The sequence below is a fragment of the Lycium barbarum genome, chromosome 2 (assembly GCF_019175385.1).
Source record: "Lycium barbarum isolate Lr01 chromosome 2, ASM1917538v2, whole genome shotgun sequence".
Taxonomy (NCBI): Eukaryota; Viridiplantae; Streptophyta; class Magnoliopsida; order Solanales; family Solanaceae; genus Lycium; species Lycium barbarum.
This window is the reverse complement of record NC_083338.1, coordinates 149,871,111-149,896,819: the sequence shown is the minus strand read 5'-3', so window position 1 is coordinate 149,896,819 and position 25,709 is coordinate 149,871,111. Positions and strand designations below refer to the sequence as shown.

The 25,709-nt window shown below is 32.2% G+C and overlaps 1 protein-coding gene across 1 annotated transcript; it reads left to right on the top strand.

Moving 5' to 3' along the window:
* Positions 1-18,624: 18,624 nt before the first annotated feature.
* On the top strand, positions 18,625-20,934 carry LOC132623718 (protein SHI RELATED SEQUENCE 1-like). Its single transcript, XM_060338520.1, has 2 exons — positions 18,625-19,705; positions 20,281-20,934. Exons 1-2 carry the CDS (start codon positions 19,018-19,020, stop codon positions 20,667-20,669), a joined length of 1,077 nt encoding a protein of 358 aa, XP_060194503.1. The 5' UTR covers positions 18,625-19,017; the 3' UTR covers positions 20,670-20,934.
* Positions 20,935-25,709: the final 4,775 nt, after the last annotated feature.

Here is a 25,709-nt window from a genome sequence, read left to right as displayed (position 1 = left end):
CAATTAATTCCATAAGTTTTATTCTCTTCTTTTCATGTTAAAACTATTTATAACGTCTAATATTTATTTTATTTGGAATAATTGATTTGCAAAATGGCATGACTATATATTTTAAGTAAAGGGAATCATATTTTTATCATAAACATTTCAAAACGTCACTAATACGCAAGTATAAACTCAAGTATATTTTATAAATAACTCTTCAAGTTTGAATCAATCACACATATTTTTAGCTAAGTATGATTAGTGAGAAATAATGAAAGGATAAAGAAAACTCATTTGCTATTTTTTTTTTTGTATTTTGTTTATACTCCTAAATCGCAAAATCAATTAATACCTCATCATTCGGGTTGTTTCAAATATTTATTAAAACACTGCACAAACTCGCATTTTCTCCTACTTATATGCAAATTATCATATTTTGCAAAATCTTATTTTTAGATAGCATTTTATTTAAAGCCTTAGTAATATTTATAAATTTTATTTTAAATAGCATTATTATATTTTCTTTTAAAACCTTAGCAATGTTTACAAACCCTTTTCTTAAAAGTAAATGCTATATTTGCATCTTTAGCTTTAAATTAATTAACCTAAGTTTGGACGGTAAACCATAATTAATGGATTCTAAAGGATGCCTAACTCCTTCCCTTTAGGATAATTAGAACCCTTACCTAGAATCACGCTGATTAAGCAGACCATTAATAGAGGTTTATTTTGACTTTGCCTTAGTTAATGTTTAGGTGTCCTAATTCACCAATAAATTAATTAGGTGGCGACTCCTTAAATAAAACAAATAGGGATCACCAATATGTTGTATTCCTAATTTAAACCAGTTAAACTGGGGTATAACAGGCATTAAGGCGTAAGTGTTATTATTATTATTATTATTATTATTATTATTATTATTATTATTATTATTATTATTATTATTATTATTATTATTATTATCATCATCATCATCATCATCATCATCATCATCATCATCATCATCGAAGGTCCAAATTCGAATTTCTGCAGCTAAAGCATATTACCTATACAACTATAAAGATAATTTTGTCCATTATCATGAAATGAAAGGTTGCAGCTATCTTTAGTTTGACAGATCCAACGAAATAATTAGGATAGTAGGTGTGGCCTTCAAGGAGAAATTGCAAGTAATTTTTAATGGAAGATACTCGAAAATCAGAAATGAATGTACAAACAGTAGAAATATGTTAACACATTCATATGAAGCACAAGAACATGTCTGGCTGTTTCCAGGATGGTAACATGAATTTTTTGCTTTCCGAAAGATGATTTCACTTTCCCTATATATGTGAATGGTACTTCCCTTTTTTTGCAATTAATAACTCTATAAAACCGACCTTCGTAAAAAACCTAGCTAATTATAATTACCTAGCTTAGCTTCCAGTAATATTCCACCTTTACTTAGGGTTGTCAAAAGTTGGTGTCCTACCATGTGAGTAAGGCAAGTACTGTGGCATTGCTTTACACTGTGGTTAAGGATTTACTAATCAATTACATTTAGATGAAAAGTGTATGATCACTTTACTTCCCCAAAGTTAATTATAGTGCTCTTTTTAGTGGATTAGAGTGCAATAATGCAAGATAAAGTGGATAAAATTTAATCCTTGTGCAACTTGTCCGAGTTCATAAGTAGTGATAATTGCTCTATGAAGATTAGCTCTTGTCATAGCTTCGACAATTTCTTACTCAAGCCACTGTCTAGTTTATGAGTTCTTTTCTCAAGGTAGGGCAGGACGGTACTCATAAAAGTTGGGTAAAGCTATCAATCAGAGAAAACCTACTAACTCATTGTAATACTTAGGGTGTAGAAAGTAAACCGACAAATTGTACAAAATCGATAAATCGAGTCAAATCGAGAAAAAAATTGATTAGTGATTTGGTTTGACTTGATTGGTGTTAAAGAAAAAACCCGATCATAATTGATTTGGTTCGGTTTTAACTAAAAAAAGTCAAACCAACCCAACATTACATGTATTCAATTTTTAATATATTTTAAACATAAAAATATATATTTGTAATGTTATTTATAAATATTTTTTAATTTTTTTTGTAGTTTTTTTATCCATTATCATATTATTCAAGCTTGAATTTAGAATTTTGAATGTCAATAAGTTTTATACCCTATGGATGTTAATAACTCAACTAAAGTCCAAACCAAAACCAACTCAACACTAATGCTAACAAAAGAAATTCAGTTTACCACTAGGAATGACAATAATGTTGGATATCTATATTTAGTTTTGCATAATTGGTTTAGAGAGTGAAAATACATAACTTAAGTTTTTTTTCTTTGTCTAGTAATTAATATTTATTAGCCGTACTTATTTTAGCATGACTTAGTATTTTTAGATTATGGTCATTTTCTTTATGGCTTGTTAATTAGCAATATTTATTTTAACCAATTTTATTAGCTTTTGTTGAATATTTTAATATAGCTCAGTTAGTTGGCTACTAGAACTTTCACCTTATTGGTGAGGGTTCGAATCCCCACGTTGTAATCCCCTCTCCCATTTCCCCTTCCCGTAGCCCCTATGTAATAAAAACAATTTTTTTAAAAAAAGAAAAAAATACAATGTCATCACTCTTCTCACATTTTGTGTTATTTTCTTAAGAAACACCTTAATTATATAGTTGTATCGTACTAGGACTAAAGAAATAGTTGAAATAAAGGTTATATGTTTTGTATTAAGACTATTCTGAAAAAAAACCCGAAAAACCCGAGGTTGAAAAACCCAAATTTTATTAATTTGGTTTGGTGTTTAAATTTAAAAACCCGACGCAATTGGTTTGGTTTGGTGTTTAAAAAATCCGAACCAACCCGATCCATGTACACCCCTAGTAATACTTAAAACTCAAGTTCCTACAACAAAATATTTTTGTGAATTGTTTCAAAATGAAATAAAGCGGTCATCAAGTTAGAACTAATTTAAAAACTACAGCACCAATTTAGACTTACGTAGGTCAAATAAGACCAATAAAATCACGATTGGAGTTCTTCCTAGGCGATATATAGTGAGATTTTAGCTCACACTTGTTATTTGAAAATTTTCGCTGATATCAATAGACTATAAACCGTGATGGTTGCTCTTATATATATAATAATATAGTTAAGAAGAGGAAGATATATATGTAAAATATATACACAATTTCTTCATTATTACACTTGTATTATGACAAATAGGGAATTTCAAACAAGTTTTCTTTAGTATAAATATATAGTTTAGAAGAGGAAGATATATGTGTAAAATATATGCAAATTTTCTTCATTATTACACTTGCATTATGACAAATAGGGAATTTTACACAAGTTATTTTTCTTAGTTAAAGACAAACAGAATCGAAATCATTTTTATGGCATGTACAAAAATCAATCAAGCTAAGTCTCTAAACCCCTTCCACTAACCCAATTTTTAACAATATAAAAAAAAGGTTTTTATTTTTATTTAAATACAATGTATTTCTGTTAACACATGGATAGGCCGGTGGGACCCACCATGTGATGACTAGGACGGCCCCCCCTCCTCGGATGTTAACTATGAAACTGAAGTTTGAGGATTCCGTACGATGGTGACTTGTGAAGAAACTTTCCTTATATTCAAGACTATGAAGAAAAGATCCATTTAAATTGTTTTACCTAAAACCCTAGAGATACATAAAAGTACCCCATTGCTCTTCTGTCTAACATTTGTATAAGTACTTCTCTTTCTCAATTGTAATTATGTGTACATGCACTAAATTTCTCATGTCTAAAGTACTCTAGTAATAGTTGGAGTGCTTAGGTTGAATGTGAAGAACTGTTATATCACGACCAAAATCTTAGGTTACCTTTTTTAGTTTGACTGGATGCTTTGTATGTCACTAACCTTTATAAGTTTGTTTGCTATGTAATAGTCATTTACTAGTGTTTTTGTTCATAACCGTAATGTGTTATGTGTCACTAATTTTTTTAAGTTCGTTTGCTATGTAAGCTCTTCATGGATACCTTTTGTTTCAAGTAAAGGTACACACAAAATACTCATTTACAAGTTTTTTTTGTTGTAGAAATGTGGTGTTCGAATCAGGTTCCCACCTCGACTAATTCCACGTGGTACCTATTATCTCCCACCTATAAAGATATCGGGTAATTTTATCCACCAAAACTTAGAAAAATGAGAAGACTTTTTTTTTTTTTTTTTTTACCAAAAAACCATTCATCCGGGCTTTCACTTCCCGGGTGATGGGGGGTTTGGCAAGACCCCTACCGCGTCTATTGAATTCCAAAAATACAACAGTTACAGTTAAATAGAGGGGGACATAAGGCCTTACCTCCGTAATGTTTTTAGGACATGAGCAAACCTATCTTATGAAATTTGATGATCTAACAGATCTTACAATGAAATCGTAATGCATTGAAACAGTGATTAGTTAATGCATTCTAAGGAATAACACTATCAAGGAGGATTAAATTGCCAAGTAGCATTCTTCTTAACTCTCCTCCGAAAAGAAGGGAAATCTAATTTATTCATCCTGAGGGGACCTCTAATAGCATTTGGCAGGTCACATTCTTGCAAAAAAATTATTGGAACCTGATTTTGGGCAGCGTGTTTGGCTAGAGAGTCCGCAACTTCATTTGCTTCCCTATAACAGTGCTTGAAGGTAATGTTCCTCTGTAGAGCTTTTGACTGTATATCTTCAATTATGCCCTGAAGCTTCCAAGGAGGTCTGATGATGCCATTGATCATTTGGACCACTATCATGGAGTCTAGTTCCACTTCTAAGGCTTCAAATTGATGGTTGACACACCAAGAAATGCCTATTAAAGCAGCCTTTGCTTCACTATAGTTGTTAGTGCAGAATTGAGTAGGATAGGAAAATGCCATAATCATATTTCCAATTCCATTTCTAACAATACCCCCAGCTCCAGCTTTGTTATGATTTTTCATGTAACTTTCATCCGTGTTGAGCTTCCAAGCGTTGCCTAATTGTTTGATCCATTTGATCATTTTGCTTGTGATCACTGCCTTGAAATTTTCTGCCATCAGACAAACTTTGCTCCAATTCCAGGTGTAGTCTATAAATTTGAATTTTTTCCGGAAGGCCACCTTGATCTGAAACAGAGATTGAAAACAAATATTAGAGGCAGTAATCTTTTTATTCTCAAACTTTCTGGTGCATCTTGCCTTCCAAATTTCCCAACAAACTATCACTGGGGTGATTAGTAAAAGAAATTTGTGAACAATGTTTCTAGGTTGTTGTCTCCACCACTGCCAAATGATTGCCTGAACAGTGTTTCCTGTAATATTTAGTCCTAGAGGGCTGGTGATCATGGTCCAAGTTTGCTTGGCCAATTCACTAGCTGCAAATACATGATCTCCTGTTTCAAGACAAGCTACCCTGCAACAACAACAACTAGGACCCTTGTTAATGTTAAATCTTGACAGAGATGCATCAAGAGGAAGATTATTCATGAGAAGCTTCCACATAAAGAAAGAAATCTTGAAAGGAATTTCTTTGATCCAGATATAGTTATAAATGGGATCAGCCATGTTTTTGTTTCTAAGGAATTCAAAGGCTGTTGAACAGGTAAAAAAACCATTAGTGCTTAACTTCCAAATAGCTTTATCTTTCTGTCCTTCCTGACCTATTGGAATACTTTTGATTAAATTCAGAATATCCAAAGGTATGGAAGGATCATGATTATCTAGCCCCCATTGTTGGTTCTGTATGAAATGTTTCACTTTAACATTGCCAGGTTTGGGGATTGGGTTAATCATTTGATAAAGGGACCCTTGCAGAGTCCAATTATCCCACCAGAAAAGTACATTACCAGAATTGATCTTCCAATTAATGTTGATGTCCATTTTGTCCCTGATATGTAGTAGATCTTTCCAAGCTGCAGAATCTTTAAAAGCTATGACCTTGGACATGGGGTTACTTCTTTGACAGTATTTGGCTAATAAGAACTGCGCCCACAAAGAAGGTTCTGTTCGCAACCTCCACCATCTTTTAGCTGCAAAGGTATGACAGATATCCAACAGACTTCAGAAGCCAAGTCCACCCTCTTTAGTAGGAAAGCTCATGTTTTCCCATGAAGACCAGTGGTAACTATTTTTGCCATTTTTTTGTCCCCAAAAAAAATTAGCAAATTGCATTTCGATTTCATAAAGAGTAGTAACAGGAGGCATAAGAGCAGCAAAAACATGAAGAGCCTGAGATTGAAGAATGTGTTTAATGACCACAGCCTTACCTCCCGGTGATAAAAATCTGCCCTGCCATCCTGCAATCTTATTGAGAATCTTTTTGGAAATATTAGAGAAATAATAAATTCTTTTTCTACCACAGTATATGGGACAACCTAGATAATTAAAGGGGAAAGTGGATTGCTTAAAACCAGTCCATCTTTTAATCCTTCTGTTATAAAGCCTGTTTGTTTTACTGTGAGTAAGAAAGAAAGTTTTGTCAGTGTTGATCTCTTGTCCGGAAGCCTTTTGATACAAATACAACTGTTTCATCATAAGCTTAATAGAGACTTTATCACCAGAAGTATACAGAACAATATCATCTGCATAACTAAGATGATTAATTTGAGGACCCTTTTTATGCATTGAGAAACCAGAAAATCTATCATTATGAAAAAGATAGTTCAAGGCTCTAGAGAGAGTCTCAGCAGCAATAATAAAGAGAGCAGGGGATAAGGGGTCACCTTGTTTTAAACCTCGAGAGGATTTAAAGAAACCATGTCTAGTACCATTGATGATCACTGAGTACTAGTTATTAGAAATCAATCTATAAACCAAATTGATAAACATCTCATCAAATCCCATCTTCCTAAGAACAGAGATCAAAAAATTCCAGGAAAATTTATCATAGGCTTTAGACATATCAAGTTTGAGAAGACTTCACATTGAAATTTAAACCTGAGACCTCATATCTAGTTCTCAACTCACTCTATTAACACCTAACAACTACATCACACCCTTGAATGCAACATAACTCAATTACAAGCTTTAGTGTGCCACAATTAGCTTCATCTAACACAAAGGCAAATTCACGATTTTAGTCTGACTGTTTCAATCTCTAAAGTTTTTAGTATCAAACTCATTGTAGATATAATATTATTAGTTTTAGTGAATTTTCACATATATATGATATTTCTTGTCTAAAATACTAGGTTCGTATGAATCCGTCGTCAGAAGTCTACCTCCCCGCCCTAGTGAAAAGTCACGTAAAAGAATTTAATTCACATACTAGGTAGGGCAACCAGTGAATAGAAAAAATAAAAACTACACCGATCTTTCTAAGTGATAGAAGTTTCACGTTTGGTAGTCAATTATTTTAGCAGTTGTTGAATGATACTCAATTTCAGCTACTCAGAAATAATGATTCGTAGAAATTAGGGTACTCCAAATGTTTAAATTCTCCTTTTAAAATACTAAATATGTTAAAACACAAATTGACAAATAATTTCTATATATAGTGTCGACAAGCAGGACTAGGACCGTAACATTGGAATGAAATGAATACGTATCTAATTTTATTTTATACTATCAACATATTGTGATAATAACAACTCTAACAACAAATTAAATGTAGCCTCCAAGTCTCCAACTTGAAAACCAATTATTTACCCTACTAAATAGTATGCTTTAATAATTTAAGCCAATTAACACTGAATTGAATGAGCTATAATAGACGGTTACTGGTGATCATTAAGTTCTTGAATGTACCAGTGAACAGCACATTTAGTTGTGTTGGGTTGTTGCCGTGTTATCCATGTTAAATGAACAGGTCGTAAATATAACTTGATACAGTAGCCCAAGTAAATGTAAACATCCTAGATTTATATTTACTAGGATATAAAGATTTAATTCAACTTTTGAAAACTGGATCTCAGCTTCTCAGTGCCAGGGGTGTACAAAGCAAACCGACAAACCGCACCAAATTGATAAACTAAGTCAAATCGAGAAAAAAATTCGACTAGTAATTTGATTTGACTTGATTTGGTGTTGGAAAAAAAAAATCCGGCCATAATTGGTTTAATTTGGTTTTAGCTACAAAAAAAAAAAAAAGGTCAAATCGACCCGACATTACGTGTATTCGACTTTTAAAACATTTTATACATAAAAATATTTATTTGTGATGTAATTTGTAAATATTTCTTAAATTTTTTCATAGTTTTTTGTCTTTTATCATATTATTTTAAGCTTGAACTTAGAATTTTGAGTGCCAATAAGTTTTATATCTCATGGATGTTAGTAATTCAAATAAAGTCCAAATCAAAACAAACACTAATGCTAGCAAAAGAAATTCAATTCTAACACTAGCAATGACAGTAATGTTGGATATCTATTCTCTAGTTTTGCATAATTGGTTTAGAGCGTAAAAATACATAGCTTAATTTTTTTATTTGTCATGTAATTAACTTATTTTAGCATAACTTAGTATTTAGATTAAAGTCATTTTCTTTATTGCTAATTAATTAGCAATACTTATTTTAACCAATTTTTTTAAATCTTTTTTGTTCAATATTTTAATGAGAAAATAGTCAAATGCCCCCTCAACGTATACTCGGATTAATTATGACGCACCCAACCTTTGCGGGGGACTTATTACCCCCCTGACCTTATTTTTCCTGTATTTTTATACCCTTTTTCGGCTGACGTGACACAAAAAAAATTAGATGACCAGTTCCACAAGGGAGAGTGTTGCACACTCTCTGCCACATCGGCGCCACGTCAGTGCCACGTTGGAACTTTCTAAATTTTAATTTTATATTCTTTTCCTTTCTTTTTTTCATTTGATTTTTCTTTTATTAATTATATTTACACTAATTAACCTCTAATTAATCATTAAACTCTCCATTAATTTTATCTTCTTCATCACTAAACCCTTCTTCTTCTTCTTCTTCTTCATTTCAAGCTACACCCCCCCCCCCCCCCCCCCCTCTTTATCTTTCTCAATTAAAACCCATTTTCTTCATCCATTAGCACACTCACATTCCATTTCATCATCAAACATATATATATTTTCAAGAAATCAACCTATTTGGGTTCAAGAATCATGATTTTTTTTTCTTTCTTTTATCTTCCTCAATTAAAAATTATTTTTTCCTTCCATTAACACACCCACATTCCATTTCATCATCAAACTATTTGGGTTCAAGACTCATGATTTTGTTTTTCTTTTTCTTTATCTTCCTCAATTAAAACACATTTGCTTCCTCCATTGACACACTAACATTCTATTTCATCATCAAACATATATATATTTTCAAGAAATCAACCTATTTGGGTTCAAGAATCATGAGATGTTTTTTCATTTTCTTTCCTTTATCTTCCTTAATTAAAATCAATTTTTTTTCTCCATTAACACACCCACATTCAATTTCATCATCAATCATACATATATTTTCAAGAAAACAACCTATTTGGGTTCAAGAATTATGAAAATTTTAAAATTTTAAAGTGCAATTGAACTCTTCTTTTTCTCCATTTAAGTAGCACCCTGCCTGAGCTCACCTCTTCTCCTCCACACTCACGCCTCACACCACCCCCACCTCCAGCCCCAAACAACTTCGATTCCCTCATTTTTACTCTCCTTACATCACAGAAAAACAATTAAAAAAACTCAAAGCAAATCAAACCATAAAAAGGAAAGGGTTGTACTCTATTCAGAAAAGGAAAAAAACTCGATTCGATTTGCAAATGGGTTGTACTCTTCAATGGGTTCCTTCTTATTGAAGAAGAAGAAGGGTTTGTGGATCTGGAAGTAAGGGAGGGTGGGGGTTTAAAAATTATTTTTACTGCTACACTCGCCTATTTTTAAATTATAATTTTTTTTTGTGCCAAGTCAGCCGAAAAAGGGTACAAAAATATAAAAAAAAAACAGGCCAGGGGGGGTAATAGATCGCTCACAAAGGTCGGTGCGTCATAATTAATCCGAGTATACGTTGAAAGAGTATTTGACTATTTTCTCATATTTTAATACGATGTCATCACCCATCTCACATTTTGTGTTATTTTCTTAAAAAACACTTTAATTATATAGTTGTATCTTAATAGGACTAAAGAAATATTTGAAGTAAAAGTCATATGTTTTGTATGCATAGTAACGCGTCCGCCACTGGAAAGACCGTTTCCGGTGTTTCTCGTCCGACTTGCATGTGTTAAGCATGCAGCCAACGTTCATCCTGAGCCAGAATCGAACTCTTCATGAGATTCATAGTTGCATTACTTATAGCTTCCTTGTTCGTAGACAAAGCGTATTCGGAATTGTCTTTCATTCCAAGGCATAACTTGTATCCATGGCTTCATATTCGCCCGGAGTTCGCTCCCAGAAATATAGCCATCCCTGCCCCCCTCACGTCAATCCCACGAGCCTCTTCATATGTTTTGTATGCAGACTTTTTCGGGAAAAAATCCGAAGTTGAAAAATTCAATTTTTATTGGTTTAGTTTGACTTATAAATTTAAAAACACGACGCAATTGATTTGATTTGATATTTTAAAAATTTGAATCAACTCGGTTCATGTACACCCCTATTGAGTGGCATACCAAGGGAGTAATTGTACAACGTAGTTGAAGGGACAGCTCTCTATTTTCCTATCTTTTGTTACATGTTCTTTTCTTCTTGCTCGATTGTCTGGTCTAACTACTTCGAATTCTTTAATTTGTAAAATATAGTCATAATCCCAAGGAGAGAGTTAGACAAGAAGGGTAATACTAGTATGTTTCAATCCGAAAAAATTTACTCGCACGTAGTGTTTACCCTTAATTATACTGCTTTATTATAGTTAAGTTAAAAACTAAAGCTAGATTGGGCATTAATTAACTATGTTTAGCAATAAGAATGTAAGTTGAGGTATGTTTTTATGTATTCATTCAATTTATGTAAATAACGAATGCGGATAAGTGTTTATTTATCAAACTAGCACGATGTTTCAATTTTAAATTTGATGGAATTTTACGTTTGAAAAATATGAATTAGGAGTTTTTTCATAAAACTTTTGTTGTATTTTTATTTCCAAACACAAGTTCTATTTTCAAAGAAACTTTAAATGCCACTTTTTTCAAACATCAATCATGCGTAAATGCTACATAGGGTACCCATTCACTCCAAAATCTTTCTTCTGGCAAAAATCAAACATTCAAAATATTCCATCTTTCTTTCTTTCGGCACAAGATTAAATCATCACCAATAGAATTAACCAATCATTTTACTTCCATTACTCATAAAATTTCATTAAACTCTAATCACGCGTTTAGTTACACAGGGGCGTGGCGTGGGCCTTGTAATTACTGCCGAAAGAAACTACTCGCACTTGTCCATATTCTCTGAGAGGAAACAATAAATAAAATTGTAATTTTACAATATTCAACCCTAATTGAAATGAAGGGAAATAGTTATACTCTCTCTCCAATTTATGTGATAAACTTTTTTTTAATTTATTCCAAAAAGAATGATGCATTTTTATATTTAGAAATAATTAACTTAAAACTTCTTCTTTATCCATAATGAAACAATTTACAGTCACACAAATATTTATAACTTGCTTTAAACCACAAGTTTCAAAAGTCTTCATTTTTTCTTAAATTTATTTTCTAGTCAAACTATATGAAATAAATTGAGACAAAAAGAGTAGTACATATACATAATACTCTATTTTATAGAGTAAAATACATATGAAATGATAAATTATTTCTTAATTTTTCAAATTGAATAAATAAAATAAGCATCTAGTTTTAGATAATGGATAATTAAAAGCGGACGAAGTAATAAAATGAAAAGGGAATTTGAGAGTCAACTCTTGGGCGGGTTGGTAGGAGTAGTATGTAGTGTATAGTTAAAACTTTAAAAATAAAGGTTGTAGCGCAGGGCTCGAGAAGACTTAAAAGGACAGAATTATTGGGAATACCAGACTAAAATCCACTTCTCACTCTTTCTCTTCATTCATTTAACTTTAACTCTTTTCTTCATGTACAACTTGTTATCCCTTTTGCATTGAATTGATTTTACCTCTACCAAATCCCCCTCTATCCTTTAATTCACTTGCCTTCTTTCCTCAGCTAATTTCCTGGGACAGAACAAACCCGTCTCTTCAGTTTTTCGTCCAACAAATTTTTACTATTCCCCTTTGCTCAATTAGCTACCCTTTCCTAACTCTATTATTTTAGTTTATGTGTCATAATTTGATCGGGCACGAATGGAAAAAAAAAATTAATTTTGCAAGCTTAAACATATCACACTCTCCCTATGTTGCCTTACTTGTCCACGATGAACTTTACACGTCTCTTAATATACAATAACTGAAGTGTATATTTTACTATAATACATGACTATGATCATTTCAAAAGATCTTGAGAAAGATTTGGGGAATAAGTAGTTAATGTTAAGTGTAAAAATAGGAAAAATAATTGCCGTTATCGTAATATGCTACTGCTGAGAAATAAAAGTGAATTTATTTTTAATATAATAGGACGAGTAAAAATGAAATTTATTTAGTACATTTGCTTCTTGGTTATGCTCTCTGTAGCTATGGTGCAGAAGCGAGTTTCTCAACGGGTGCATCAACATCCTGCAATGATCAATACTATGCCAATTGGGTGATTTAAATGGCATTTTTTTAAAAAGCAAGACTCAATTGAACATCTGCCTTAGAGATCAATTTCTATGTTATATGAAGGAATATATGTATCTTGTTGAATATAATTTTGAGGCCGTACTTTTTAAGATTTGAAGACAAAATTAGAGTATTAATAGCTCTTGCAACTAGGCCATATATAGTGCGGTGGGGAGCACGTCTTCATCTTGAATTTAAAGAACAGTTCTAGTGATAAACATACATTTGAAATAAAGGGAGAGATCGTAACATATTTTGAGTTTAATATAAGTTAGACTCATATTTTATTATCGAGTTTAGTACCATTGCCTAATCTTTAGCTACACCTAGCAAAAGTTCAGGAAGTATATATTAAACCAACAAAAAGCCCAAAAATAGCGTGGAATTCAGCAATAACTCTATTGATTAAATTAAATATACCGAGATTTAGGAGATGGAGAGGGACAAGTAGAGACAATGCTTTCGAGATAGCAAAGTTAATTTTGTCTTATAACAGATTTCATGGGGCTGACCAATTCTATCATTAGATACGCATGAAAGCATGTTGCATTTTCTTCCTTATTTTAATTTTTCAGAACATGAATCCCAGAACAATGACAGTGTGTGTATATAGATATTTAATACGCAAAACCAATATAGAGGATGGATAGTCTCAAGGTATAAAAAAAGAAGACTAAAAAGTTGCAGGGTCAAATAGTAGTAAAAAGAAACCTCGGGCCCCTAAAAACCTATTTTTAAAAATGGTAAAAATTATTTGCCTCACATTAATATGCACCACTAATAATAATCAAAATAATACTGTGACTACTTATTAGCCGCTCTTTAATCATCTTTTGTAAAGGATCACGTACGGCTAGAGTTCGTCGTTACCCTTTACTGGCCCATTCTCTGTCATATATGTATTAATTAATTTATTGTTGTGAACTTGAAGTTCCCACATCGCTCGCACACGGGATTGTGTGCGTGCTTATAAGCTGGGCCTGAAGCCTTTACTTGAATACGCGTTTTAAAGCCGTGAGGTGCGCCAAAGCGGACAATATGTACAAGCAGTTTATAACACATTATCAGCACGATGCTCGCGATGAGGGGGTGTGTTGTGAACTTGAAGTTCCCACATCGCTCGCACACGGGATTGTGTGCGTGCTTATAAGCTGGGCCTGAAGCCTTTACTTGAATACGCGTTTTAAAGCCGTGAGGTGCGCCAAAGCGGACAATATGTACAAGCAGTTTATAACATTTATATCATAATTTGGATTAATTTGCAATAATTAGGGAATCACGTGTTCTGCTACTAAAAAGCGTCCCGTGACATACACTAGTACAAGCATTAGTAAAAATAATTTAAATTATACGCTAACAATATAATGAATTTTTTATATTATCAGTGTAATTTAACATGTCATACTATAATATTTTTCATTTATTTAGGTAATTAATCACGTTATAAATAAAATTGACTGTAAATACTTTTTAAGTGACTGAAAATATTTTTTTTTCAATATCATCAGTGAATAGATTTTAAACTCAACTAAAACTATAATATATAATACGTAGTAGTAGTATATTAGTACGACTAGTAGTTATTAGATGATAAGAGTTATGGCAGTATCCTTTAAAAAAGCTGTCGTAGGAGTTTTAAAGAATGGTCCTCGGAGAGTTTATGTCTTATCAAACAGCTGCTTAAGGCACTTTTTTGGTATAATATATCACAATCATCTTGACTAAAAGATACTGTTGGTGGAGACATGAGAAGGAGAACTTATCATATTGCAAATGGACAAAATAAATCTTGTCAATCTGATGAGTGATGACTAGAGAAAAAGAAAAAATCACGAAGAATTTTGGTCAATGTTACTGTACTTGAGATTCAAAAAGTTATACTCAGATTAATGATGTTTGTAATTGGATTTTTGTAATTAATTATAAATAAAAAGGAACATTTTGACTAAATAAAGTAATTTGATTTTAATCATGTTCATGCATGATTGCTAATTAAGTTGAAGAACTAGGTATCACACAATGTGACGAGTGAGTGATGGCAGTCTTAGATTCCTGAAAACCCACTATTAAAGCAAAAGATAGAAGTTAATGACATGATGTTTGTGATCGAGTTCAAAAGCTAATTAATACGGCTATGTTTCGTATCCATTCTATTTCTTTAATTTTAGGAGAAGGTGCTTTAATTTAAGCCATTTAGCTAAATTTTCGATAGCATATTTTGTTTTAACAAATTGTAACCATTGACATGCTCAATTAGGAGGAATATTCAACTTGTTCGTGTAATAATTTGTGAAGAGCTAAAGAGACCAAGATAGAAGCTTCATTTTTAGATATTCAAGTTGCAACAATAAAAATACAAAAGCATGAAACAAAATCATTCAATAGCATTTAGGACCAACTAGCTAGCAAAGAGCGTGCGACAATAATTGGAAAATGGCATCATGACTTCATGTTAGAGCATGTACTCATCTCATATATAAGACCAAATTCAAGAAGTTAGAAAAATTATATTTCAAATTATTTAATTGTGTTTTGAATTTGCCTATATGAGCGGGCTTGATTCTTTTTATGGCTAACCACATGAAAAATTCTTTTTGATAATGCGTGGTGTGAGACTCGAATCCTCCATTATCATATTAAATTGTGTAATCATTTTATCTAAAAGTACATATTTTTATTATTATAATATATCTGCAGCATTTTATGTTTAAAAGAGTCTAAAAGAACATGGTTTTTAAGATCTAGAGAAAACTTCGAAAAGAAATTTTGGGGAAAATTGTACTTTTTTTTTTAAGTTTAAAATTCTTTTTACCTACATTTTGATCTTTATTTTGAATATAATAATACATGTTTTGCAAATGTTTCTTTCATCTTTTGGATATTTACCAAGACTCTTCAAATTAAAACAGATCATCTTGAGTTTAGTACACCTATGTTTCACAGTTCAAGAAAATGATGTTTCCGCAAATGCTATCGTCATAATGTATCACAACGAAGGAAAAATATCATCACTTATTAGATGTATAAAATCATCACTTATTAGATGTATTAACCCTCACATTTGTTTTAATAATTTATTCATTAGGTTTTATTCTAAAGCTATTATGGATTTTTCCATGCTAAAATTATTATAATTATCATTATTGTTATTATTGTTGAAAGACTTTTGGGTTGTGTGTCTCACTTACGAAGACACAGCGGACAGACTGAGCTAAGAATATATTAATTGAATTTTACATTATGTTGATTGGCTGCTACTGTGTTATTATACTTAATATAAGTTGTCTAATTATTAGGACCCTTCCTTGTTACATTACAAGGAGTTGACCAAAAGATAGAGACATCTCCTATTACTTTTCATTTCACTTTTTCATGGACCGGCTTAGACAAATATTCGACTATAGGATAAAACTGATCACTGCTGAATAAGTCAAAGCTAAAATGATTAGCAAAGAATTAGAGTGGAATACGAGACGTTTAAGCACAAATGGATACGTTAGAAGAGTTTTCGAAACTCGAAAAATTCTTGGAGTTGTACGAGAAATCGAGAAAGAAAAGCAAAAAACAATTAAAAATTAATTTTAAAAGGACTGAAGAAGTTCAAGTCATAAATTATGGAGCCAATCTCCATAAGGAGGATTATGCCCTAAATAAAATTGGGATATTTCGATGAAACCATTAAGCGGGTCCCAAAACAACGTCGGACATTGGGTGGGAAAAAGAGTTATTTGTTAAATGTTAACATTTTTTTTTTTTTAAAATGTTAACATTATAATAGAACTTTTACACTTTTATATCATTTAGGGCCGGTTTGAAAAGTTTGGAATTGGGTATAATTATACATTTGACCTATTTGTTTAACTAAATAATTACATAGTTAAGTTGAAATTAAGTGTAATTGAAAGGGTGTAATTACACTCCAATTCTCAAGAGGAGGGGGGGGGGGGGGGGGGGTTGAGCATTGGGTGTAATTACACCCTGTAATTATAGGGTTACTTTTTAGTTCTTTTTAATTTTATTTTAATTTCTTTTCTTTTTTAATTTATTTTTTATTTCTATTATTTAATTATTATTTTTATTTTAATTTCTTTTCTAATTTATTTTTATTTTATTATTTAATTTCATTTTATTTTTACTTTTTAATTATTTGTATTTTTAAAAATATATTTTTCTTTTTATAAAATTTATATTTTATTTCCTTTCTTCTCATTCCGAACCTTTATTTCTCGTGATTTCATGTAATTGCTCGTATTTTTTTTAGTTTTTTATTTTATTCATTTAGCATAATCGTGTTAATATTCTAATTTTTGAAACTATATCTCTTAATATTAGAAAGAATGAGTCATTAGCAAACTTGACATATAAAAAGTGACGTTATAAAAGTAGAATTTCGTTGTGAATGAAGTTATTGACTTATATTTTTCCTTTCTTTTTCTTTTGAATTACAGGAGTATTTACTTATGTAACGTTAGAATTTGACATAAGAGTATTATGTTAAAAATATTCTTTTGGATTTTGAATTTAGGTTATGTTTTCGATTTTAACATATTTGCTTTAGTACTATTGACTTGTTATTTCACATTGTATTGACTTGTTATTTCACATTGCATGTTGTTTATTTTTCACTTACAGTTGATAGAATTATTGTCAAACATTTGAATAGTGTTATGGCATTATATTTATAAATATTCTTTTTTTGTTAAACATCCAATCCCATGATGTTTTCACAAAAAAGGTATGCTTTTAATTTTTATAATCAATTAAAATTAAAATATTATTAATTTGAATTATATATCAATTATTTTTTACAATATTAGTTACAAATATATGATTATTAATTAACATATTTTCAAGAAACAATGTATTATTAAATAACTAATTTAATATCATTTCTAAAGGCACATATTTTTTAAATATTAATTTTAATTTTTTTATAATTTTATTTTATTTTAAATTAAATTGACTGTGTAATTACACTTGTGCAACCAAATAACACGCTTATAATTATACTGTAATTACATTATGACAAACAAACAGGTCGTTGTAATTACAATACTGTGTAATTACTAGAGTAGTAATTACACCATATCCAATTACCAGTTGTCTTTCCAAACAGGCTCTTAAAGATAATTTCAGGTAATTGGTCGTATAAGTGGATTCAATAATCTAAAAAATAAAGTAGAAAACTAATTGATAATGTTAAAACATACTGATCTTATGAAAGTTATTCATATCGTCTAATTTGTATAAGTTAAATATAATAAAAGAGTTTAATTTTAATACACTAACAATATAAATAAATTTTACAGCATCATTTTGTTGTCCATATGTAACAAATTAAAATTAGTAACCTAAAATATAAATTAGAAAATAACAACAACATATATAAATTTTATCCTTACCTTGTGAAGGTAAATAAGTTATTTCTAATAGATCCGTGGCTTACGTAAAGCTTTTCAAAACAAATATGAAAAGGAACTACAAAAAGTCATAAATCAAGCAACTCGCTATAACGAATATAAATACACTAATAATGTAAAATTGTTTATAATATCAACTTTGTATTAGTTACTAATTAAAAATACGATTAGAAGTGTAGATGACTAGAATAGGCTAATATTAGGGTCAGTGATTCTTGCCCATCGTGATCGAAGCCACTAATGTCCACGTCCATTGATTGGTCTGTGATACCGAAAATTACTGAAATGGCCGTAAATTTGTTTTTCCTCATTTGGTATTACTATCATAGATTTCTTGTTTTTATTGCAATTGTAAATCTTACAAAAAAACCTTCTTAATTATGGGATGGTCAGAAAAAGTAGAGCGTGTTTTCCGGTGCAAGGACGAATAAGCAAAAGCTGATTCCGCGACACGTGGATAATTCCAATCCGTCCGATCACATGCAACGGCCACGATTCATTCCATGTTGATGAGATTTTATTGCCCAACAGCAAGAAAACTGTAGAAAAGTAGTGGCAACATAAGAAAAAAAAAAAAACAGCGTGTGAGTTGAAAAAAAAAAAAAAAAAAAATTAAGAGAGAGACAAGAAAGATGGTACTGTTGTATAGTCTTAAATTGAGGAAGAGGTAGTAGCAGTTGCCATGGCGGCGTTTGCAGAAGCTGTAACTTTAATGCACCATAAAAGTCTACTGAAGTGCAACCATTTTTACTCCCTTTCGATTTCCCAAATACAAAAATGTCCTGAAAAAGCTACAAAGAGCTTAACATAACCCCAAAAAACACACAGTACTGTGTGTATTTAACACACGCAAATTTCCAATCAAATAGCCTTATATGAATATCATAGCCGTTTACTAGGCTGGAGGTTTTTTCTTTTGTTTTTTTTGGCTATGGATATAGAGTCAAAATTGAGCATAGACATAGCTAAGAAATGTCTGGGTTTTTCACACTAGGTGGTAGTGGAGGAAATAAAGGCCAACAACAGCAAGAAGAGCAAGAACAATTAGCTACGAATAGCTTGCTTTTATTCAAAGACGACGAGATCTACAACAAGGGTTTTGAATTATGGCAACAATACTATCAGTTGCATCAACAAAGAGCACAACCTCCACATCATCAACAACAAGATGTGGATTTTTCAGTTGGTGTGGGGCCCAGTAGTAACCACAACAACAGAAGAATCATCAGTACTGGTAGCAGTAGCAGTAGTGGAAATCACAACATTGTCGGTGGTGATGATCATAATAATAATTATAATTCTTCTTTTAGATCATCATCAGGGTTTAGGGTAATGAGGAGTACTAGTAGTGGTGGAGCTAGTGGAGGAATGAATTGTCAAGATTGTGGAAATCAAGCTAAAAAAGATTGTTCACATATGAGGTGTCGAACTTGTTGTAAGAGCAGAGGATTTCAATGCCAAACACACGTTAAAAGTACTTGGGTTCCTGCTGCTAAAAGACGTGAACGCCAACAACAGCTTACTCAACAGCAGCAACAACAAAATCAGCATCAAACTCAACAGCTTAGCTTGAGAGCTGATCACTCTAATATCCCCAAAAGGCCAAGAGAAAATCCGGGCTCATCCTCTCATTGCGTGTACTCGTATAACCCAATATCTCGTCAGGTTAATCAAAGACGGATTCAAGATTTAATCTTTATCGGCTCAAGCTTGTAAGCAAGTCATAATTTTTATAATAGTAGTATTTTTGAAATTCTTACTCACATATCAATGATTTAAATTAAAAAAAAAATTGTGGGTTCAAGAAGGTATCATCATTTCTTCTTAATATTCTACCAAACCATCAATCAACTTCAAAATAATACCAGCTCCTATTAGTTTTTCAAAAAAATCAAGACGCGTGTGAGGACTCTAATCAACGTCTTTTATGATGCTAAACTACAAAATAAAGGGAAGAAAATATCAAGAAGAACAAAAAACCGTGATAAACATGCTACATAGTTTTGTCCCGTGGGACTATACCTATTATATACTCCTATGTGTATACATTCAAATTTTACATTTTTCCCTTTTTCTACTGTTAAGAAGTAAACTTGACGAAACAAAAGTGTTTTCAGAAGTGGTGGAAAACAAGATTTATTGATTTTGGGGCTCTTTTTTCTTTGTTCTTTGAAGTACTAGAAATGATGATTCATTATTTTATTTTTGTACTAAGGTCCTTTATTTGATTGCTAGGGTTAGAGTTAGGTGGGCACTTTCCTGCAGAAGTGAGTTCTCAAGCTGTTTTTCGTTGCGTAAAAGTCAGTGCAATCGATGATGCTGAAGATCAATATGCATATCATACGGCTGTTAATATTGGTGGCCATTCATTCAAAGGAATTCTGTATGATCAAGGGCTAGAGGGTCGATATAGCGGTGGTGGTGGTGGGGAGAGTTCATCCGGCAGTGGCGCCGCTAATCAACCGTTGAATTTTATAACCGGCGCCACTACTTCCACCACCGTAGCCGCCACCACGGGACACCACCACCAACCGGCTGTTACAATGTACGATCCTTCGGTATATCCAACTCCAATTACTGCTTTCCTGGCCGGTACGCAATTCTTTCCACCACCAAGACCTTAAGCAGAGACGGATTCAGAATTTAAATTTGAAAAATCTGACGTTTTGGTTTAGGGAAGGATTAGAAAGGCCCTTGGAATAATAGTATCATTCTTGATTTTGCTTAACTTCATTGAGATCCATTTAGCTAATGGAAGTAGAAACAAATGTTTTAGTACTTCTCCATCAAGTTAGACATTGGTTTCTTATAGGATGTTAGTTTTCAATTGGAATTTCAAGTATGACTTTTATCTTGTTATTATTAATATATGTTTGGTCTTATCGATAAGCTCCTTTTTATTGTGATTTTCGTAGAAGGAATTTGTAGCATTGTTCAATTTCTATATATTATCACGTCACTTAGGGGTCCCTTTGGTTCAACAGGATTATTATATCCTTTTATATGGGATAGATAAGCCCAAGATTTTGATTACATCCTTGTTTAGCTAATACCTATAATTAACCATAGGACAAATTTTATTCTGGGATAATGTCCCTAATCCTTGTAACCAAACGGCCCCTTAAGAGATAAATGCGATTAATCATTTATATAAAGTGTAATTAGTACTGCAAAAAAATAAGGCAGATTAGCCGCTGCAACCAGTTAAAAATACATTGTTAATGTAACTTAAATGCTTGAGCAGCATTAGTATTTTGTGGTGCATTTGGATTTTGGATATGTGCATTTTGCATATTCTGTGATTGATTTCTCTTTTCTAGGTTTTTCTACTCTGAGTATGGATTTCAATTGGCTTTCTGGTCGGATTTGAACTCAATACGTACTTTTTCCCAGCTTATCCGTTGTCTTGCCGGATTATATGGGGGAAATTAGATATGTTTCGTGTTTGGTTGGGGCCAAAGATTTTGTTTTTATGTTCTGTGAGATCTGCCCCTTAACATTCATTTTATTTAATTTAATTTGTTTTTTGGCTGTTGGTTTAGAAATGCATGGGGGGACATGCACCAGGGACAGCCATTTCTTCTAATAAGTCCCGTCCTTCTGGGATACTGTCTCCCATTTTTTTTTAATGTTTATGCAGTGTGATGAATTATTCTACTGACCTATAATAATAATAATAATAATAATAATAATAATAATAATAATAATAATAATTTCTGTCTATATTAAGTCTGATGTGATATTTTGGAAACAAGAGATAATTATATATCAAACCTCATAAATTACACTAATAATGTAACTTTTCTTTACTTGTAGCGTGCAACATATAGCGTGCAACATATGGGTTCATGGACATGGAGAACCAAGAGCTTTTGCTCAGGCATTGCAATATTTATAAATAATTTATCAAATATTTAACTTTGAACCAAATTATTGTTAGGTTTAAGTTAAGATCACAATAGATATTTATAAATTTTAAATCTTGGATTCGCCTTATATAACTTATATTCTTTGTCTTTTTCTCCTCAAGAATATTTTTAGATAGACAATTAAAAACCTTGACCAAGTTTTGTAAATTTTCCAAATTACACTAGATATAGCAAGAGGAGAGGAGAGTGCTTAGAGGTCGTTTGGTTGGAAATAAGTTATCTCCGGATAATTTATCATGGGATTAGTTATTTCACTCTCTCACAAGGATAAAATAACACTACAATCTAGGGATGACTAATCTCGGATTAGTTATGCCGTCATTTTATTCCAACCAAACGTGAGATAAATTCATCTCAAATATAATCCCGAGATTATTTATCCTTATCCCTTGTACCAAACGAGCTTAGAGTTAATGTGAATCCTCCTTAAAAAGCTGTGAGTAAAGATATGCATGTGATGCAGATTATGATAAAGAGTTGAAAGTAAATGCTGATAATGTGCTTAAGTACGATATATGGCAGAATAAAGAGCAGCTTTATCCATATATAGGATTCTTGATTTAGTAGACAATGGAAGAGAGCTGAAAACGCGGGAAGCTTTCCCTCGATTCGAAATTTCTGATACTAAGTACTCTTATCTGTATTAGGACAAACAACATGGTACAGTATGCAGATTAAGTACTTTCTTCTCCTATTTTATGATCTTCTTTTAGTCAACTTTTTTAAGGCTTAGCTGTTTGCTCGTATTGTGGCAGAACTAGGTTGAGCTTCTTGTTGCATTGGGTTCTTAGATGTCCGGTTTTCTGTAACTTGAGAGGAAATAAAGTGATTTTGCAAAGACTTGATAAACTGAGTGTGTAAAACATTAATTACTGGTGTCATTTAATCGGCGAGAGCTGATTATTACTGTACTTGTTATTATACGTTAACTTCATCGAATAGAATAAAAGTTTTTTACACTGTCAGGGACATAGATATTTACTCTTTTTATTATTAAAAGGATACTTTTTTTCCTTCTTAGAAGTTTGAGGGTCTTTGGACCTATTGAGGATGAGTCCCCCCAAACTATAAGGTGCAGCTGGGTAGCAAGCTAAGGCATGGTTTACCTTGAATATTTCTAGAACTTTTTTATGAATTTAAGTTGTGAACATTGATAGCGTATTTTTTTTTTTAAAATAATTATTTTAGTGTAGTTTGTTTTAGCAAATCACTTTTTACCATTTCAGATTAATAATTAGTTTATATCTTTGATTATGTAATATATTTATTTTTGTCGTTGATATTTAGAAAACTTAAGAGGAAGGAGGAGTTATAATATTAGGTACGTGTTTCAAACAAACTTAGTAACTTTCGCTTAGACCCATGTATTTGTATTAGGAATACCCATTAATATTGTATAAATATTCATCTACAAACTTAGTAATAACTAAAACGAGCTATGAATTTGGTGAAAAGTTTCGAATTTATAAACTTTAAATTCTGGCTTCGCTTGTGCAGGAGAGTTCAGTTTCCTACTTTTTCATATATTATAATTGTTCTTTAAATGTCGTAGTAGAACTTGGGAACTGGGAAGTACCTATTGGTCATTGATGAGCATCCTTGTGGTTATCCATCAGGTACTTCTATGTTCCCGTCGAGTTTATTCGGCCATTTTTTGCTTTTCTAAGTACACTAGAATACAGTATAGTTTCTGTAATATATCAAAATAGTTTATTTCAGAGTTGGCAGATTTATGGTGAGGATAATAAATGGCTGGCAGAATTTAGAAACTTTTGTTGCCTAGACATGGTCATTTTCTTTACCTGCAGCTGCCTGCTTCTAAGGTCCCCAACAAGCAGCTTTCTTTTATGGGGTTTATATATAATCGAGGGTATATGTGTGAGAATTTATATTACTTTGCGGTGTAGATCTGTCTTTTTGCGACGTATTCTAAACCTATTTACGACCTAATGTATTACCTTCATTTCAATTTGTTTGCATAGTTTGATTGTCACAAAATTGTATGAAAGAACAAAAGACTTTTGAATTTATTATCTTAAGATTCAAATATGTCATTGTTGTGTGACGGTAGAATTTTTGAAAGTGGTGACTTAAATGCTACTATGTCGTAACATGTTGATGGCTATAAAAACTTTTCATTAAGAAGATTTTTTTTTCCTGGGCTGTTGCATGCTCTTTTTTCTTCCTTTTATTTTTCCATGATCATCACATAGTTTATGCAACCTAACGAAAAAAGAAAATGAGTAGAGGCACTAAACTAAAAAAACACTCTCCGTACATTGATGACCGTTGATAGATAACGGTTAGCTATGTTTCTATTCTCAAGAGACTGAGAGGCACGCGACGCCCAATAGGGACGCCGGAACTCCCAAATCCGGCGCATCTCCCAGAAAAAACAATCACCCTTAATGAACAAAAAGCATTAGGGGAAGAAACCCCTCAAACATCTAACTATGCTAGGGCAGCTCAAGCCGCTGTGAATCCAAACCCCAATGCTAAGAATCGATTAGGGAACCCCTCGATAGAATCTCGAATTGCTTCACACAATGGAATTCCGGCGATGATTTTCAAAGCCAAAGACTTCAATAGGGTCATGACCGACGAATGCAAGTTTACTTTGGTGGATAAATTCATGAAACCCAGGCCTCAGATCGACAAAATAAGATCCAGATTTGCAGAAAAAATCTCTGTAAAAGGTACTGCCACTATCGGTGTCTTTAATTATCATACAGTTTTCTTAGATTTCTCCACAACGATGACTGCGAAAACATTTGGTTTAGACGTTCAATTGAAATAGAAAGACAGGTCATGTGGTTGGAGAAATGGACTCCGACCTTCAAACCAGATGAAGATTCCCCAATAGTTCCGGTTTGGGTACTTTACCCGAATTGCCCTTCCACTGGCACACTTGGAATTACCTGAAACAGATAGTTAGACCACTGGGTACTCCTCTGTCTATGGATGCTGCTACGGATTTTAGAAGTCGACCAAGCATGGCTAAGATTAAGGTTGAAGTGGACCTCACCAAACCCAAAATTAATGCCATTTGGATTGGAACTGAGGATGACTCATGTCCTCTAAAAGGTTTCACTCAAAAAATTGAATACGAGAATCCTTCAAAATACTGTGTTCATTACAAGATTTTAGGACATTCTATTATTCAGTGCAGGAAAATGGAATAAATAAAGGTTGAGCAAAAGAATGAAAATAACAAGAAAAAAAATGAATTGGAGTTGGAACAGGAGGAACATGAAGTGAACAAAATAGAAGTTGAAGAGGAGAATACTAGTAACAAAGGAAAGGACAACAAGGAGGACCAGGTCAACATCAACAAGAGTGTGGAAAATGTTACCTTCAAAGCTAAGGAAATCAAAGTTGTCAGAGGAAAAAGAAGAAGAAGAAGAAATACAAAAAAAATACTACAAAACAAGAGCAAGGTTATCTACAAACCAGTCACTTCTGGAAAGAGCAATAAGGAAGCTTCATCTCCTTCAAAATCAATTGAAGGGGATGAAAATAGAAACGAGGAGAAGAAAGAAGAACAATGAGAAACTCAAGGAATTCAAAGAAAGAAAAAAAGAAAGATGGAAAGTATGAATAAGGACAACGACAGTGCTCAGAATTCAGAAAAGGATACTGACATAAATGATGACAAACAACAACAAATAGCTCCTCCTATTGAGGCCAATAACAGTGAAAACTTGGTTGTTTAAGAAGGGAAAATCATCAAGGATA

Excerpts from the sequence above, each read along its gene's own strand:
- LOC132623718 (XM_060338520.1), top strand. The coding sequence starts at position 19,018 with ATGTCTGGGTTTTTCACACTAGGTGGTAGTGGAGGAAATAAAGGCCAA. Across the intron at positions 19,706-20,280 it reads CTCGTATAACCCAATATCTC|GGTTAGAGTTAGGTGGGCAC; the intron begins GTCAGGTTAATC and ends TTTGATTGCTAG.